Here is a 14,989-nt window from a genome sequence, read left to right on the forward strand (position 1 = left end):
CTTCCTTGGACGCAGGCTCTGAGAGCTAGATGTGGCTAAAACTCAGCTAAATGTGAATTATGTTTTCCTCCTGATTTTTTTTTCAGGAGGAATTAATGACTCTAATTCTAGCACATGATGATGATAATAATGCGGGCCTCCCTCTCAGCTGTTCTGGGCTCCCGCCAGGCCTCCCTTCCCTCAGTTTAACAGCTGCCTGACCCCCCTCATCCCTTACAGCCGAGCCCCCACTCCTGCACCAGCGACACGCCCAGGTGCCGCCGTTTTTACCGCGTTATCCCCGTCCCCCCCGCGGGTTGCCGCGGTCGGGGCAGTCCCCCTGGCCCTGAGGGCGGAGGGGCGGGCGCTGCCGCCGCAGCCGCTCACCTGCGGGGGCGGCCCCTCCGCCCGGGCCCGGCCCTGCCCGAACATGCGCCGAGGCTCGCCGCTTGCCGCCGCTTCACACCATGCGAGGTGGCTGCGGCTGCCGCCCGCGCCGGGGAACAGCAGCTCTGCCAGCCCTCGGCTCCGGCCTCTCCTCCCGCAGCTTCTGGAGCCGGGGACGCCCTTCGCGACGCCTCCATGGACTCCCGCGCGGACAACAGCGGCAGCGGCGACGCCCGGTACGGGGCTGAGGCGGGGCGGGGGGGGGCCGCGGCCGGTACCTTAGGCCGTGAGGGGCTGCGGGGTCTCTCCCGCCACAGCCAGCGCCCGCAGCCCCCGGCGGGGCCGGGTGGGGTGTCCCCTGGGAGCGGCGCTGCCTCCCCCGGGTCTTTGGGAACGCTCCGTCCCGGGCGGGAGGAGGGGGCGGCCCCGGCGGGAACGCCCGTCCCCGTGCGGGCCGAAGCCGAGGGTCTGGTCGCAGGAGGCGCTGGTGCGGCCGGTGCCCCGGGGGAGGGGGGTGAGGGCGGCTCGTTTCCCGGGTAAGCAGTCCGCCTTGGTCTGAAGCCTGCAAATCGAGTTTGGTCCCTCTCTGAATGACTCCCGACTGGCTGCGGGGGGCCGGTGCCTTTGGAGCTCCAGCCCGCCTCGTCTCCCGGCTGCGGCCGTGGGGCCGGTCCTGCCCCGAGGCGAGGCCGGGGCCGCCGGGCCGCTGCTCCCGGGTGCAGCCCGAGCTGGCACCGTCGGTCGCTCCTGCCGCCGAACCGCTCCCCACCGGGGGAAACGGCCCTGTCCGTCTGCTTACCGACCTGAACGCGTCCTCTGAAGGGGCAGAAACTGTTTTTTTTTGCACTTTCAGGGCTTTTTTTTTTTTCTTAGATAAAAGCATTAGCTTCAGCTAATTACATACCTGTGCTGCAGTCCTTCAGTAGTTACATGCAAATTAACTTTGGTCTTCAAGGTGTTGTTTAAGAGCGGTGTCGTGTCTCTGAACTCTGTGGAAAACCAGGTCCTTTTCCTTGAGCCCCTGTTTGCACAGCTTGCAACACACCTTGACAGTGAAACACTGGCGTTAATGACTCCGTAACTCAACGCCTTCTTGCTCACCCTCAGGAAGGAGCTGCAGGTGGATAACTTAATCCTTTCCACGTGTGCACTCCTACTGCCCCTAAAACACATAAACTTCCATTGCGTGCGTGTGAGGGAGTTGTTTCTTCAAAAGCTGAATCAGTGTGCAAATAACATTCTTCCCAGGTGATGACGGCATGTTCAGTTTTAGATATGGCTGTGTTAAAGGCCTGTTTGTGGATTCCCTGTTTGACAGAAGACTTCTGAAATAATCTGCTTTATAATCTGTGCAGGAGTAGAAACCTTTAAGAGTGCCGTTGTTGGAGGTCAGCAAATCATATCTCTGCTTAGAAGAGTGGTAAAGGGTCTGTTGGTGGCTCTTCATGAAGTGTTGAAAGTGGTGTTTTGCTCTTTGTCTGCATGCTTTGCCTGTATCTTAAAGTTGAAAACAGCAAACATCAGCCCAAGACTTTAGTTTGTCTGCAGAAACCATGATGGAAAACATTTCCTGAATGTTTTGATTATATAAGCAACACAATAGTGCACGTTTTTTGATGGCATCTATATTAATGTTAGAGTTATTACAGAGAGTGGAGGTCTAGTGGCACTTAAAGCAGCAAAGTCCTGTAAGATTAAAAAATACAGAGTGTTAGACGTGCTAATGATCCAAAATAGCATGTGTATTAGTATTTTTAACAACTTTACACCATTTTGTTGCCATGTTCTGTCTTGATAATTCTTTAATGGACCAGATTTTAAATTAAAAAAAAAATACATTTTTTTTCATTCTCCAGGGTGGGAAGGTGGGCCGTATGTTTGCAATAATGATTTTAAATGTTATCATTAAACGACTTCCAGGTCTTCTGTTTGCATTGACAACAGTAGCAGCAAAGGGTGAGAGACTGCGACTATGACTCCATTGCACTTCAGAAAGTTTTGATCGTACAGAAGAATGTTTGCAAAAATGTTCAGAAGCAGGAAGGAGTTGGCTGAATTTTGCTAGATTGGGCAGGTTGTCCCAAAAGTCAGGCTGTGTTATTGAAGCTGCTAGAGAACTTGGTGCTGGGTCCTCATCACCTTTCTGTAGCTCCATCTACTGGAACCAACTGCCACGTTCCAGTGTTGCACCGGGATGTAAAGTGCTTCAGAGGTTTTGGTTACCATGCTACAAAATGTTGAAAATATATATATCAGGATTTTTGCTAATTTTTGGAAAAAAATATTATTATTTCTAAGATACAATTCTATTATTTCCTTATTGTAGTTCAATTTTTACTTAAAATGTGCCTTTAAAACCCTGATGAAGCTCCTAGACGGTGTTTTCACAGCGTTGAGCTTGTAGTTTCTTAGGTTTCAGATATGTTTCGGGAATAGGTTGAAATTATTAGCTCATAGTTGGAGGACACGATGATCTAGTGGAGTGGTTGGAACTGAAGAGTGAATGCCAGATTTTTTGAGTAAGGGTGATGAAAAATGACCTCCCATTTTGCAGATTTTCAGCTTTTGTCTTCACTTTGATAATAAAACTTTCACTCATCTTTTGTGGAGAAAGCGATCAGAAGAGGGTCTGAATGTTAGTATGGTCATTCAGATATACTTGACTTAATGGCTTGAATCTAGAATGCAAATCAAATAGAATGAAATACTGAACTTGCATGAAATTTTATATTTCTTTAGCTCTTAACTAAAGTTGTCACCCTGAACTGATGAAATCTTCTCCCTATGTCTGCATCAAACTTTTTAATTTTGACCAGTCTGTGTTTCCTGTCAGAAAGGGGAAGAAAAATGCCAGAAAGATCCCAGACTGCTCTGATTCAAAGTTCAAAATCAGCCTTGCTTTTTTTTTTTGGTGTGTTTTTTATCCTCAGGTAGCTTGCTTAGTTTTTTCTGCACTCTGCAATGGAGAGAATAGTAACTGTCTGCTTCTTGAAGCTGTTATGCCTAAGAATAACTCTTCAAAACGGGTTTAGAAATACTGAGTGTCAAGAAAACTTGTTACTAGTACTTCTTTTTTGTTCTTGAGTATTGATTCAATAGGCAGGTTCAAGAGTTAAAGGCATATTGAGGGGCTATGCTTGAATTTTTACTTAATTGGAGAGAAAGTGGCATTGTTACTGGTCAAGGTATCGTGAAGTATGCTTTGCAGATGACTCTTGCAATATGAAGTCAGTCTGTTGGAAGCTCTCAGGGAACCATAATCTGAAATTTCATGTAAAGCAATGATTAAAGGTAAAGAAACGATTCCTTATTGGTTGAAGTATTTGGTGTGATTGCTATATTTTTTATGAGAACCTAAAGTACAGTTCAGCAATGGAATTGAAACAAAAGCATGATTCTTTTTTCAAGTTGCAATAAAACATGTTACCGAGTAACTTATTTTGAAAATGCTTTGCATAGATTTAATGCAAAAAAAACCCCAAATCAAACAAAACCAAATACCAAACCAAGAGACGTTTCAGCTCAGATTAAGTACTGCAGGAAAATGCCTTTTGGGAAAGAAGTAAAGTGTAAGCATAAAAAAATACAAACCAGAGTTTACAAAACGCTGAAAATGCATAGGTAACTATTTTGTGACCTACCAGTCAGTCTTTATTGTCGCTAGGTAGTGCAGAATGCAACCAAAAGGGAAAATTGTCCGAATTCTCACTGTACCTTATTTCAGAAATAATACAGACCCCTACCTTGATCTTGCAGTCCTTCAAAAGCAAATCTCACAGATTTTGTCTGGATTCTTACCATGAATGCGGCAGACATGAGCTTGCATTTTGCTTAATGCTTTGTTTGTTTGTTTGCTGGGTACCTGGATGTGCTCAACACCATTGCAAGACAGTGGTCTAGTGCAGCTCATGTTGATTTTTCATTAGTTCTAATATGAACAGCATTAGACCTTTAAAAATCAAGAGTAACTGTGTCAGAAGTGTAGGTTGACCAGAGGCAGTAAAACTGTAAGAAGTTAAAGGACTTTGAGAAAAGAGCAAATGGGTATTGTAAGGTTGTCTAAAGACCTTAAGACTCTTAAAAAATGAAAAGGCATGATATGAATCACATCTGTCCTTCAGTGACAAAGATTGTAGAACATCTGAATTTAAAAAGAAGAGCTGTTAAAACTTGCTAGGCATCAAATACAGACTGATTTATGATGAAAATTTACTCATAATTGCAGCATTCCTGTAAATTTCTTTAATGCTGGATATATTTGGGGTTTTTTAATTTTGACCCTGTGTGAGCTAATTTTTACTGTGTACATTCCAATAGGTTATTACAGTTCCAGGGTGCTTGGGTTGATAATTTGTAATTTGCCAGACTATATTGGTTTGGTTTTGGTTCTTTTTTTTTTTCATTCTCTCTGATGCAGGCAGTTCTACTGACTGGGAATAATCACCCACAATGGTGCATTTAGCCCTCTGAGAGCAGTCATGGCAGTACAATACGGAAAGGGAACTGCAAAAACGACATCAATACTCTTTATTTGTCTGAACAAACCTATCTTAATGAATTTATTGCGTTGTTTGCCCGTTCAAATACAGGATGAGAACATAATGCAACCTAGATCCTGCTTGGTTCAAGTTAAACAGTGGTGGAACCAAGGGCAAAACATAAGTCTACTGATTCCCTGGACTTTGTTCTGCTCACTTGACTGCTTTGCCACATCCCTTTGTTGTGTGAGCTTTTGCTGAAACAGAAGGGCTGAAGGTTTCAGCATCTTTAACAAAAGACCTTTGGCATTGCCAAGGCATCAACAACTTGGTGGTTTCAGAGCAGAGTTAACCTCAAAAATAAACTGTGTCATAGTCTGTGTACAACTTGAAATACTGACTAATATCTCCTGAATTCCAGAATTTCATTGCTGTTGTTTCTCTATACAGAATATTTGGAGAGCATGATTATTGAAACCTTTCAATTGCTTTGTTGTGAGAAGTAATGGTATTTCGGCAGCACTGAGGAGTCTTAGTCACAGGCCAGAAACGTGTTCAAGAACACAGAAAGGTAAATGCTGAGGTATTACTAGCTTGGCACATGGAACAGGAAAGGATACGGTTGAATTCATTTTCTTGCATTAATTTATTTGGTTTTGAATTATGAAGAAATTCCTGTATTGTCTGAAAACTGAATAGTGAATTATTGAGAACTGCTTACTGGTTCTCCTTTTCATGGTAATGAGCTGTTCATCCGAGATTATTTTTTGATCTCATGTGGTTTTGGAAATGTTTGCAGAAGAGGAAAAGAATTCTTCCCAAGTGATGTGCTTTTTGTTTTCTTTGAATGTAGAGATTTTTTTCAGTCTCAGGCTCAGAACATTTGTAACACAGTGTTGCTCAAAGCAGTCATTTAGAAAAGAAGTAGTCATCAATTTAGGAATAACCTGGCAAACTTGAAAAGGCTCAAGTGACCAACCCCAGGTGTGTTCTGGTATCTCCTAATGTCTTTGAGATTATCCAGCATTATGAGAACAGAAAGTGGTGTCACGGCAAGAATTTCTATATTCAGTGGTGATATTTTTGAAAACATACAATGAGAAGGACACCTGGGTGCCAGCAACAGTACCCACCACACATGGTGGCCTGTGTCAGGGTGTCAGCAAGCCAGGTTATGTTCAAAGGTTGGCAGTGTCTTTAGATGTTTTTTTGTTAAGAACTGAAATCCTAAAATTTGAAATGTGCTCTGGGGTGTTCATCACATCTGTGAATGGTTGAAGTGTTAGTGAAGTGTTAGCACTGATGGAGCTTTGGTAGCCTGAGTGGCACAGTGTTTGTAGGGAGCTATATGGTTTTGCTACTTCTTCCTCTTTGGAAAAAATGAAGCTGCTTTAGGTGTGGGAGACTAATCTCTATTCAGTTCCATTTCATACTCTGTAAAGAGGTTGTTTAAGAATTTATTACTTTTTTTCTGACTACATGGCTAGAAGCAACCCTCTTTAAATCTCTTTGTAAAGACAGAGAGAATGTAATGCTAATTGTTGTTTCTCTGTACATACTGAGCTCTCCACCACCGTAGTTGTAAGGTGTGCTGCCAGGTGTTCACTATTGATGCAGGTAGCTTAAAAGAGCTGCAAAAAAATGTGTTGGTGCAGCCCAGTCTGTTCTACCAGTGCTGAGTGTTTGTGCTGCCTTAGCATTATCATGCAGAAATGGAAACAGAGAGTCCTTGATTTAAAGGGAGTAAAGGAGGCCAAAACACTGTATTGTCCAAATTGTTGACTATAAGAGCAAATACTTCAAAATTACTTAACAGGAAACTGAAATTGTAACCCTTCAGATAAACGCTGCGTTCTCATCGCCTTCCATGTAGTAAGGCTGGGTGCTGAGTGGTTTCTGTTGTGTTGCAGAAGAAATGTTTCAGTGAGACAGCAGGAGCAGAAGCCAGCTGTGCAGTATAGGTAGAGTTACTGCACCAATCAACCCAGAACCCAGGTTGGTATTCACTAGAGTAGCTTTGTTGATGTTTCTGAATAAGATGAAAGCAGTGTCAGTCATTACTGAGCCCAATTGTGCTGGTGCTGTTCGAGCCCCTGAGATAGAAGGTCTCTAGTAAGCTTACAGAGATTTTGCTGTGAAGTTGCTTTGGAATGGAAATACAATCTTTCCATTAGACGCTTTTCTCTGATCTTGCATCTCATTTGCTTTATGTGCTTGGGACTAGCCTATATTTGGGAAAACAGGATGTGCTTCCACTGCTCCCCACTCCAAGAGTCTCCTGATAATGAAGAGAGTCAACTACTGAGTCACCAGCGTTTGGTCTTCTCTGTGGTGGTTTCTCATCAAGTACTGGTTTAGCTCAATTGTGCTTAAAACTCTCTATTTTATTCTCTTCCTCCAAATGAAGTTGCCCATGCACGCTACCTCAGCTGACTTATGCAGATAATGTAGATTTGGCAGAGAAATGTATCCATATTTTAGGATATGACTGATTTAACTTGCTTTCAGTGTTTCACAATACTGGAGGAGCTCTTGAATTACTATTAAAAGCATTACTATAAAGGCACAAACTTCAGATTTACCTTTTTTTGCGAAGTTCTGATAATTATTACTGAGGTCAAATGACACAGTAGTTCAGCATTTTGCAGAATACAAGGTTCAAGATCCTTTTTATTGAAGAAATCTATAAAACCCAATGATAACTCATAAAGCATATGTGCTGCAAACTTATAGTAAGAAACCAGTCAACATCATGCACAAAGTGAAATAAAATTATGCAGAAATATGGTAACTCCCATGCTTAAAAAAGCCTTGCTTCCTCCTCCTTTTGACCATGGAAGACATCATGATTCTTTACTTTTGAAAATGCTTTACTTTTTATTAATATTCAGAAATCTAATTTTGCTTAGTTCTACTTACTAATTTTGTTTGGTGTTGCTGTTGGCATAAAAAGGATTTGATATTTAAATAAAAAGGGCATTGCCTAGGATGTCACGAGTAATTGCACTTCTGACTAGAGACAATGGCGATGCAGTGGAGTAAGGAGATCAGGTCTTACCTGAAGTCACAGGATGTACTGTAATTATGATTTGTGAAGCACCCTCAGTCATGGTCCCCAGGGCAGAGAACGATGATTTCATAAATGATAAAATCACAGTGAGAACCATATGACTGTCCTTGCAAGACCTGCTGCTAAAAAGCAAAAAAAGGAAAGAAGATTCTGAAACCAAGGGGGAAATGGCCTAAATTTGGAAATATTTCATATCTTAATTTTTTACATTTGTTGTCTTTAGTTAAAAGAAAACGATACATGTGGGGAAAGACAGGTTGCGTGCTGAAGGTTGTCTGAGTGTATAATTGTTTCCAGAGAAGTGGTATTCAAATAAAAACCTGCCAACTCAAGTCTTGAAGAACTTGGCGGAAACAGCCAGAGCCTTCACCTTACAGAACTTTAAAGACTGTTTGGAGAATACAGTATAAATTATAAATTGTATAAACAGCTAGTGAAAATGATGAATAATCTTTTCAAAGTAGCTCATGATCCTGCCGTGGAAGCACCTGGGTTAATTTAAAGTTGTAACCAGTAGTTATTCCCAACTGGGGAAAAACAACCCAGTAATGTCTTTTATCTCCTGCTGTGGCCAGGTACATAGTGTTGTTACAAATGTGTAATGGAGTCATTAATGGGGCAGCCTATGGATCTATTACAATTATTTTTATACCAAATGCAGCACAGGCTTTTCCTGTAGAGGATGTCATAAAAATAGCAAGATTTAATCAGGTATGTTAATGTTTTCAGAGTATCTTCCTGATATTATCCTTTACTTGTTTATCATTTTTGGGTCTTCCTTCAGCAGTTGATGTCTTCGTTATTGGTACCGCTTTGTGAAATCTAACAAATAAGAGCATGTATAGGAGAAAAGACCTGTGTAATTTTTAACAGTAGATGCTCTTGGACAAACTAACTTATCTAAGTAGATCATAGCTAATCAACTTGTATGGTCCAGCTGGTGTAATGAGAGAGATGACTGGTTTTGCAGCTTGTAGCTACCCTTCTTATGTACAGGACCAGTACTGCTGACATGACAGCAAAGCAGTTTGGGAGCATACACTAATTTATTTTGGGCAAAATCAGCCAGATGAGCTCACTCCACTGATCAAATTGTTTATGCCAATTTGCTTGATTTTGCATGGCATTAAAGAGATATTTTTACAAAGAACGTGTAAGGTCTCACTACCTCTCAAAGTTACAGGAACCAACAAAAAGCAGCAGTTCGGTTGATGGATTGAAGCCTGTTTTGTGGAGAATCCTTACTGAGAAGTACTTTCTTGTCTCTCTTGCCTCTCGCATTTGCAGCAATCAGTGCCTCAATTCTCCGGCGTGTCAGCTGGCCTCATTTGGTTCTCCATTCTGGTTCATGGGTTTCCAATGTGGTCTACTGCTGCATGCAGTAATTTTTGTTGCTTCAGATCTGTAATTGCAGGGATAGTTGACTTCTGTCTAATTTGTACCGAATGAAAGGTAACTGATGCTGCCACAAATTTCAGACAAGTCTGTACATCAAAGATACACTGGCAGCTGCCAGCACCTTCTACATTAGAGTGTTACCACTCTATATGAACTTCATGTGTCGTGGACTGGCTTCCAAATCACTCATTTGTAGTATATTCTAAGTGAACTAGCGATGCTCTTAACTCTCATCGTATCATCCATAATGACCAATCAGGGAGTACAGTATCGCTGGCAGCAGGCGCTGCCCTACCCTGTGCTCGCAGTGTGACTGTCGCTCCGAGCTGGTTAAGTAGCACCGAGTGCTGCTGCTAGATGTTCGTGCCTAAATGCTGAGTGGGCATACAAATGACTATGTCAGAAAACACAAGAGATTTAGCAGAAAGGTAAGTAGCAGTGCACAGCATTTTCCATTTGGCTTAGAGGCAATTCTGATCTTGCTGTTGAAAGCAGGAGAGAATCTGCAGCCCACTGAGGCATGACTAATCAGTTTGCTAAGATGCTTAGCACTCTCTAGTTTAAAGTTTTTTCTTCCCTATTGTTAACAGCAACAAATGATGATTTGTAGCATTTATGTGAGGTGTGTGTGGTGTTCAGGTCTTAAGCCCTTTACTTGGGAGCTACGTCAAATGTCAGGTTTCCTTGGAGCATGAGGAAGGGGTGCAACCTGTATTTTTGCTGCTGCTGGGGGGTGGCACTCTGTTAATAATTCTTACTCCAGAGAAGATTGCAAGTAATTAATGTATCTTATTTGTGCTTTGAGCTTCAGTGGTGTTTTTTTCTTTGTCATCTTTCTGTTTCAAAGGAATATTTTGAAATGGTTTGTTTGTATTGAATAGGGTAATTCTCCTGTATGACAAGAAACAAGCAAACAAAAAACCCAGATAAAATGTTCCTAGTTTAAATATTTTAAAACATACAAGAATATGTTTTATATAGTGTTAAATATGCTATTTGGTTCAGGGACACAGATTTTTAAAAGCCAGGTAAGAATTGTAATACATGTAAAAAATAATTGGCAAAGTTTTAATTACTACAGGAAGTAAGGCTCAGAATAGTTAGGTGGACATGATGTTGCATATTGTATGAGATGGATGCCAAGATTTGGTTAATCAATGTTTGCAAAGCACTTGGAGAGTCTCTTGGGTGCAGAAGGATTTGCAGTGTATCTGAAGTGTGATGACAGCAACCACTATGAACAGTGTCATATAATGTTTCTCTCAAATTTATAAACCTGTCTTTCATATATATAATTATGCTCTTTTTTTCTTTGCGGTCATTATTCTTAAAAACAAACCACTGCTGCAGTCAGTGGTTATTGCTGATGCTGTCTGTTTGGTCTGTGCTACCCTGTCTTCTCCTTAAGATGATACCAGGACTTTGCTTTCTGTTTTTCCTTTCAGCAGGCTATGTGTTGTGACATTTTTTAAGGAAGTAACATAGTTTTTAAGTCACAGACAGATCCCATCAGTTAAGCTGTTCAGAGTCAGGAACATGATGAGGATTTGTTTGTATTTTGTTGGGGGAGCTTTTTTGTACAGATTTATACACAAAATATTAGTGCAGTATAGCTCTTTGATCATTAGAGGCAGATGTTTCAATTGTCCTAACACTGTCCAGGTGACCTTGACTTTGTTAGTTCAAGGCCTTACTGTTTCTTCTGTGGATTTTTTGTCCAGCAGTTCTGGTGGTGATGAAGTTGGGCCAAACTTATTCAGTTGCTCTGTATTATCCTGTTGCCAGTAACCCAAAGACCAGCTGAAAACCCTTGTGACGGGTCAGGCTGACATCTGAATGTTTTAAAGGAGAGAAATACAGCCGGAGTAAGCCACTAAGAATCTTCTGACTTTGAGATGCAGCAGTGGGGTTTTTGAGTGCAGTAGCACTTCTTAGGGACAGTGATGTTCCCAGGAGCACGCACAATGTGAAATTTTAACCCACTTGCAAGTCTGTAGTGGTCTACTGGTCAGGAACAATACTGAACATGAAGCAGATGTTCCAGTAGCAGTTGATGTAATGATCTGATGCAGTTTGGCAGTGTCTCATCCTTAAAGTGACAACATGATCATAATGTCACTAGCCTGTAGTGTTTGTCAGCCTTACAGTCAGATGTGCATTGTCACCCAGTGCTTCTGTGTTCCTGATACCTGAGCTCATCAAATTTCCACGCTCCCACTTCTGCATGTCCAGGTTCTTATTTACACTACATGCAGTTTATCTTATTTTCAGAAAGTACAAAACTTAAATTGCTTTCCATGTGTCACAGGGTAAGAGCATAGTTAAAAAATCCAAATCCCACAAACATAATGGAAGTAACTTTCATTTTTTGAATCACTAGAGATGGAATAGCACATTATACAGGGGAATAAGGCTAGAACTGAAGGAAGGGTGTTTCAAATGTAACAGTAATGCACAGATAGAAGGAGAACAGATGGGCTGAGTTTATTCTCTCTTCTTCTGCAGGTCACCTACATCAGACCTCAACATGGCATTGCATGAGTGTATGGCAGCTCTGGATTTATTTCTTAACAACAAGTTTGCGGATGCATTGGCTTCTTTACAAGCAAAGTAAGTTGATTACTTTTACTATTTTTCCTCTGTTTATTTTTCTTTGCTTCACCATCTCTCAGGACTAGACAGCTAGTTCTCCAAATAGTTGATAAGACTGCATGGTTTTGGTTCAGAAGGGGGCAGTAAGTTAATGTGATAAGTTTTGGGGAGGACAGAATAAGTGTCTGAATAATAATAGTGTCAGAATAATAATACACTTGGGGTGAGTGAATAACAAGATTGATCAAAGATAACTACAAAAAGTACAGAATTGTTGTCCAAAGAAATAACCCCTCAGCTGTAGTACGGTATGTGAGATTCTTGCTCTGAACAGTAAAAACCATATTCTGATACCTTTTTTTTCCTTTCCCATGCTTTTCTGCATACTGTGAGAAATTGAGAATTTATAGTTTGTGTCAAAATGAGCAACTGACTATGAATTGCCAGGTTTGAGACACATTACTTTAGGTATGAATTCTTTTTTGTTGTTGTTTTGTAATAACCACTTGCAGAAACTTTCTCACAGCTTATTTTGCAATTCAGTGTTGTGGTCATGCACTCTGTTTCCTAATTATGTTGCAGCCCAGCATGTAATGAGTGGCCCAGCTGCAAGCAGCGGGGTCATAAAGTACTTCTAAAAATTGTTGTCTCTTAACAATGTCTGTGATTTTTCATATCCTGTCCTGAAGTTACCTGCGCTCTTGCCTTGTTGAAGTCTGTGGTTAATTCACATTTTTTCCCCCAATTTGCTCTGTTTATTTTTGAGCCATCAGCAAAATACATCATGCCTTCTTTCAGGCCACTGGAATATGAAACAAGTAAAATGCATAGGTAATGCAGTAGTGTGTGTTTGATATGCATCAGGGCTAACTGTAGTGAACACTACATATCTGTTTTGCTTGAGGTATCAGCCTCAGTCTTTGATGCCAGAATCTGTAGCTTAAGTACACTCTGTGAAAGACATTAATGATAAATTGTAGGCTCAGTTGTATTAATAATACTGGTTTTATTCACAGCAGTGTTGTTTTGTGTCTATATATCATCAGAAGCTATCATAAAAATGGTAAGAAGAATAACTGTGTTTTCATTAAATACTGATAGTAAAGCCCCTGTACCTATCTGGAAATACTTACTCAGTGCTTAGCATAAAACAGGGAGGTATTTTATTGAAGGGGGTTTCCAAAACACTGCAAAAGCTAGTGAGGCTGTAGGTTGTTTTTTTTTTCTGTAAATCCATTTTTCTTCTATTGCATATGGTTTTCCTTCAGCTTTTATTGGGCCTTGCAAAACATACTTCATGAGCAGATACTCTGTTTTTCTACCTGACATTATTCCACATTGCAAAACCATTTTGAAACTGAATTTTCATGTCAGCCTGTTGTTATGAGGAGGCCCTTATTCCTGTTGCCTTTGGCAGTAAGGGAAATACAGGCTTAGGATCTTTGCAAGTGTAATGCAGAAACAGGATGCTAAATTTCCCCACAGATGATATCCATTATGGACACATGCCATCTCTTTAGGGAATGACAAAAGCTGTAGAGTGGGCACATGTGGTAATACTGAGTATTTTCTTTAGGAGTCATCAGTTCCTCACTGTTGCCTTTTAGCGTGCTGAGATTTGAAATTGGTTTTCACAGTCCATAAACATACTATCTTTGTTTAAATAAATACTTTTCAGTTTTTACATGGTTGTAAAGAATTTCATATCATAGATTTTGCAGCTTTACCGCTTATGTTGTAGGACATACTCTGCTCTGTATTACATTATTGCAGATTCACTAAATTACTCACAGTTGGCTTCCACAATAAGTGTATTTTCAACTGATTTGTACCATGTGTAACTGAGAGCAGATTTGGCAATGTATGAGAGTTAAAATCGGAAGATCTTTCCTAGCAGCTTGAAAATAAATATCTGAGGATAGTGTCTAGACTTGTGTTGAGGTAAAGATCTTTTTTTCCTATTAGAAAAGCAAATCCATTATAAAGAAGAGATCTCATTTCATAAAAAAATTCATCTGGCATTTTTGCTTCATGTTACATAACTTTTCATGTTTCTTCAGCTACCTTTTAGGTTTTAGAGTCAGTTTTCTTCATTGTCATTAACAATCATCATACAATAGTGGGCTCCAATTATCTTGTGGTTTCTGCAGTAAGTTTAATTCAATTAATCTTTTATATGGAGTATTCACACTAAGTCTAAGATCACTTAAGAAATCCCTTAAATTCAGTCACCAAACACAGCAGTGATTTTCAATATGTAACCTGCTAACTGTGGCAGTGAGTAACACTGAAACTGTCTAGTCACTGGAGTGAGGAAAAAATCTCATCTTCCTTCTAAACTCCGAGATACATACAGTAAATTGATTAAAAGCTGACTAGATTTTAGCCCTCATGTAAATGCAAACAGATAATCATAAATTAAAGAGTTTTCTGGTGAGAATCTTCCCTTTCCCAAGACAAATGTTTAGTTTTTTTATAGTTATCCTGAAGAAAAGCATGACATAATCACCTGATGGTTTGCTGATGTCAGATCGCTTGGGAGAATGGTAAATAATAAATTCATAACAGAGTAATCTGGATCATTGGATGAGCTGCAACACATCTGTGTTACTGCTTGCAGTATTATAAGAACAATATGAGAATGATTCATTCTGGGCAGTTGACTTTATTCTGAAAATAGTCTCCAAAAGCATTTGGTGGAATGTTAATTCTAGAATGACTGTGTTTGAAAGGTAAGTTCAGTCCTTTGATGTGGGAGTACCTCAGGTACCTGTGAAGAGATTGTGTTACCGCGCTGCTAGTTACTTGTGAAACTCTTACTGAATAGTGTAGTTTTGTGGTACCTATTTACTGTCACTGGAATTTTTAATACAAGCCCAGTTTACAATATTAAATGTTATCTTGCATATTCTGATCTTTAAAAAGTTTAAAGAAATTACTAAGGAATGGCAGCCTTTTGTAATGGCTGTCTTCATGGTGTGGTGAAATGTTCTTGCCTATGTAGAACAAAAGCAAACATGAGGTTGTTGAGTGGGGTGGAAGAGCTTTTTCTGGGAACTGAACTAACAAAGAAGGTGTGTGGTTG

General features: G+C 40.6%; 1 protein-coding gene across 2 annotated transcripts in view; it reads left to right on the plus strand.

Moving 5' to 3' along the window:
* Positions 1–444: 444 nt before the first annotated feature.
* Positions 445–14,989, plus strand: part of TTC39A (tetratricopeptide repeat domain 39A) — a 48,594-nt gene continuing 34,049 nt past the window's right edge. For both annotated transcript variants that reach the window (XM_074832064.1, XM_074832065.1), the window contains exons 1-2: positions 445–602; positions 11,818–11,922. In XM_074832064.1, the coding sequence (XP_074688165.1) occupies positions 562–602; positions 11,818–11,922 (146 nt within the window). In that variant the 5' untranslated portion in view covers positions 445–561. The remainder of the gene's footprint in view (positions 603–11,817; positions 11,923–14,989) is intronic.

This window comes from Strix aluco, chromosome 8 (genome assembly GCF_031877795.1).
Source record: "Strix aluco isolate bStrAlu1 chromosome 8, bStrAlu1.hap1, whole genome shotgun sequence".
NCBI lineage: Eukaryota > Metazoa > Chordata > Aves > Strigiformes > Strigidae > Strix > Strix aluco.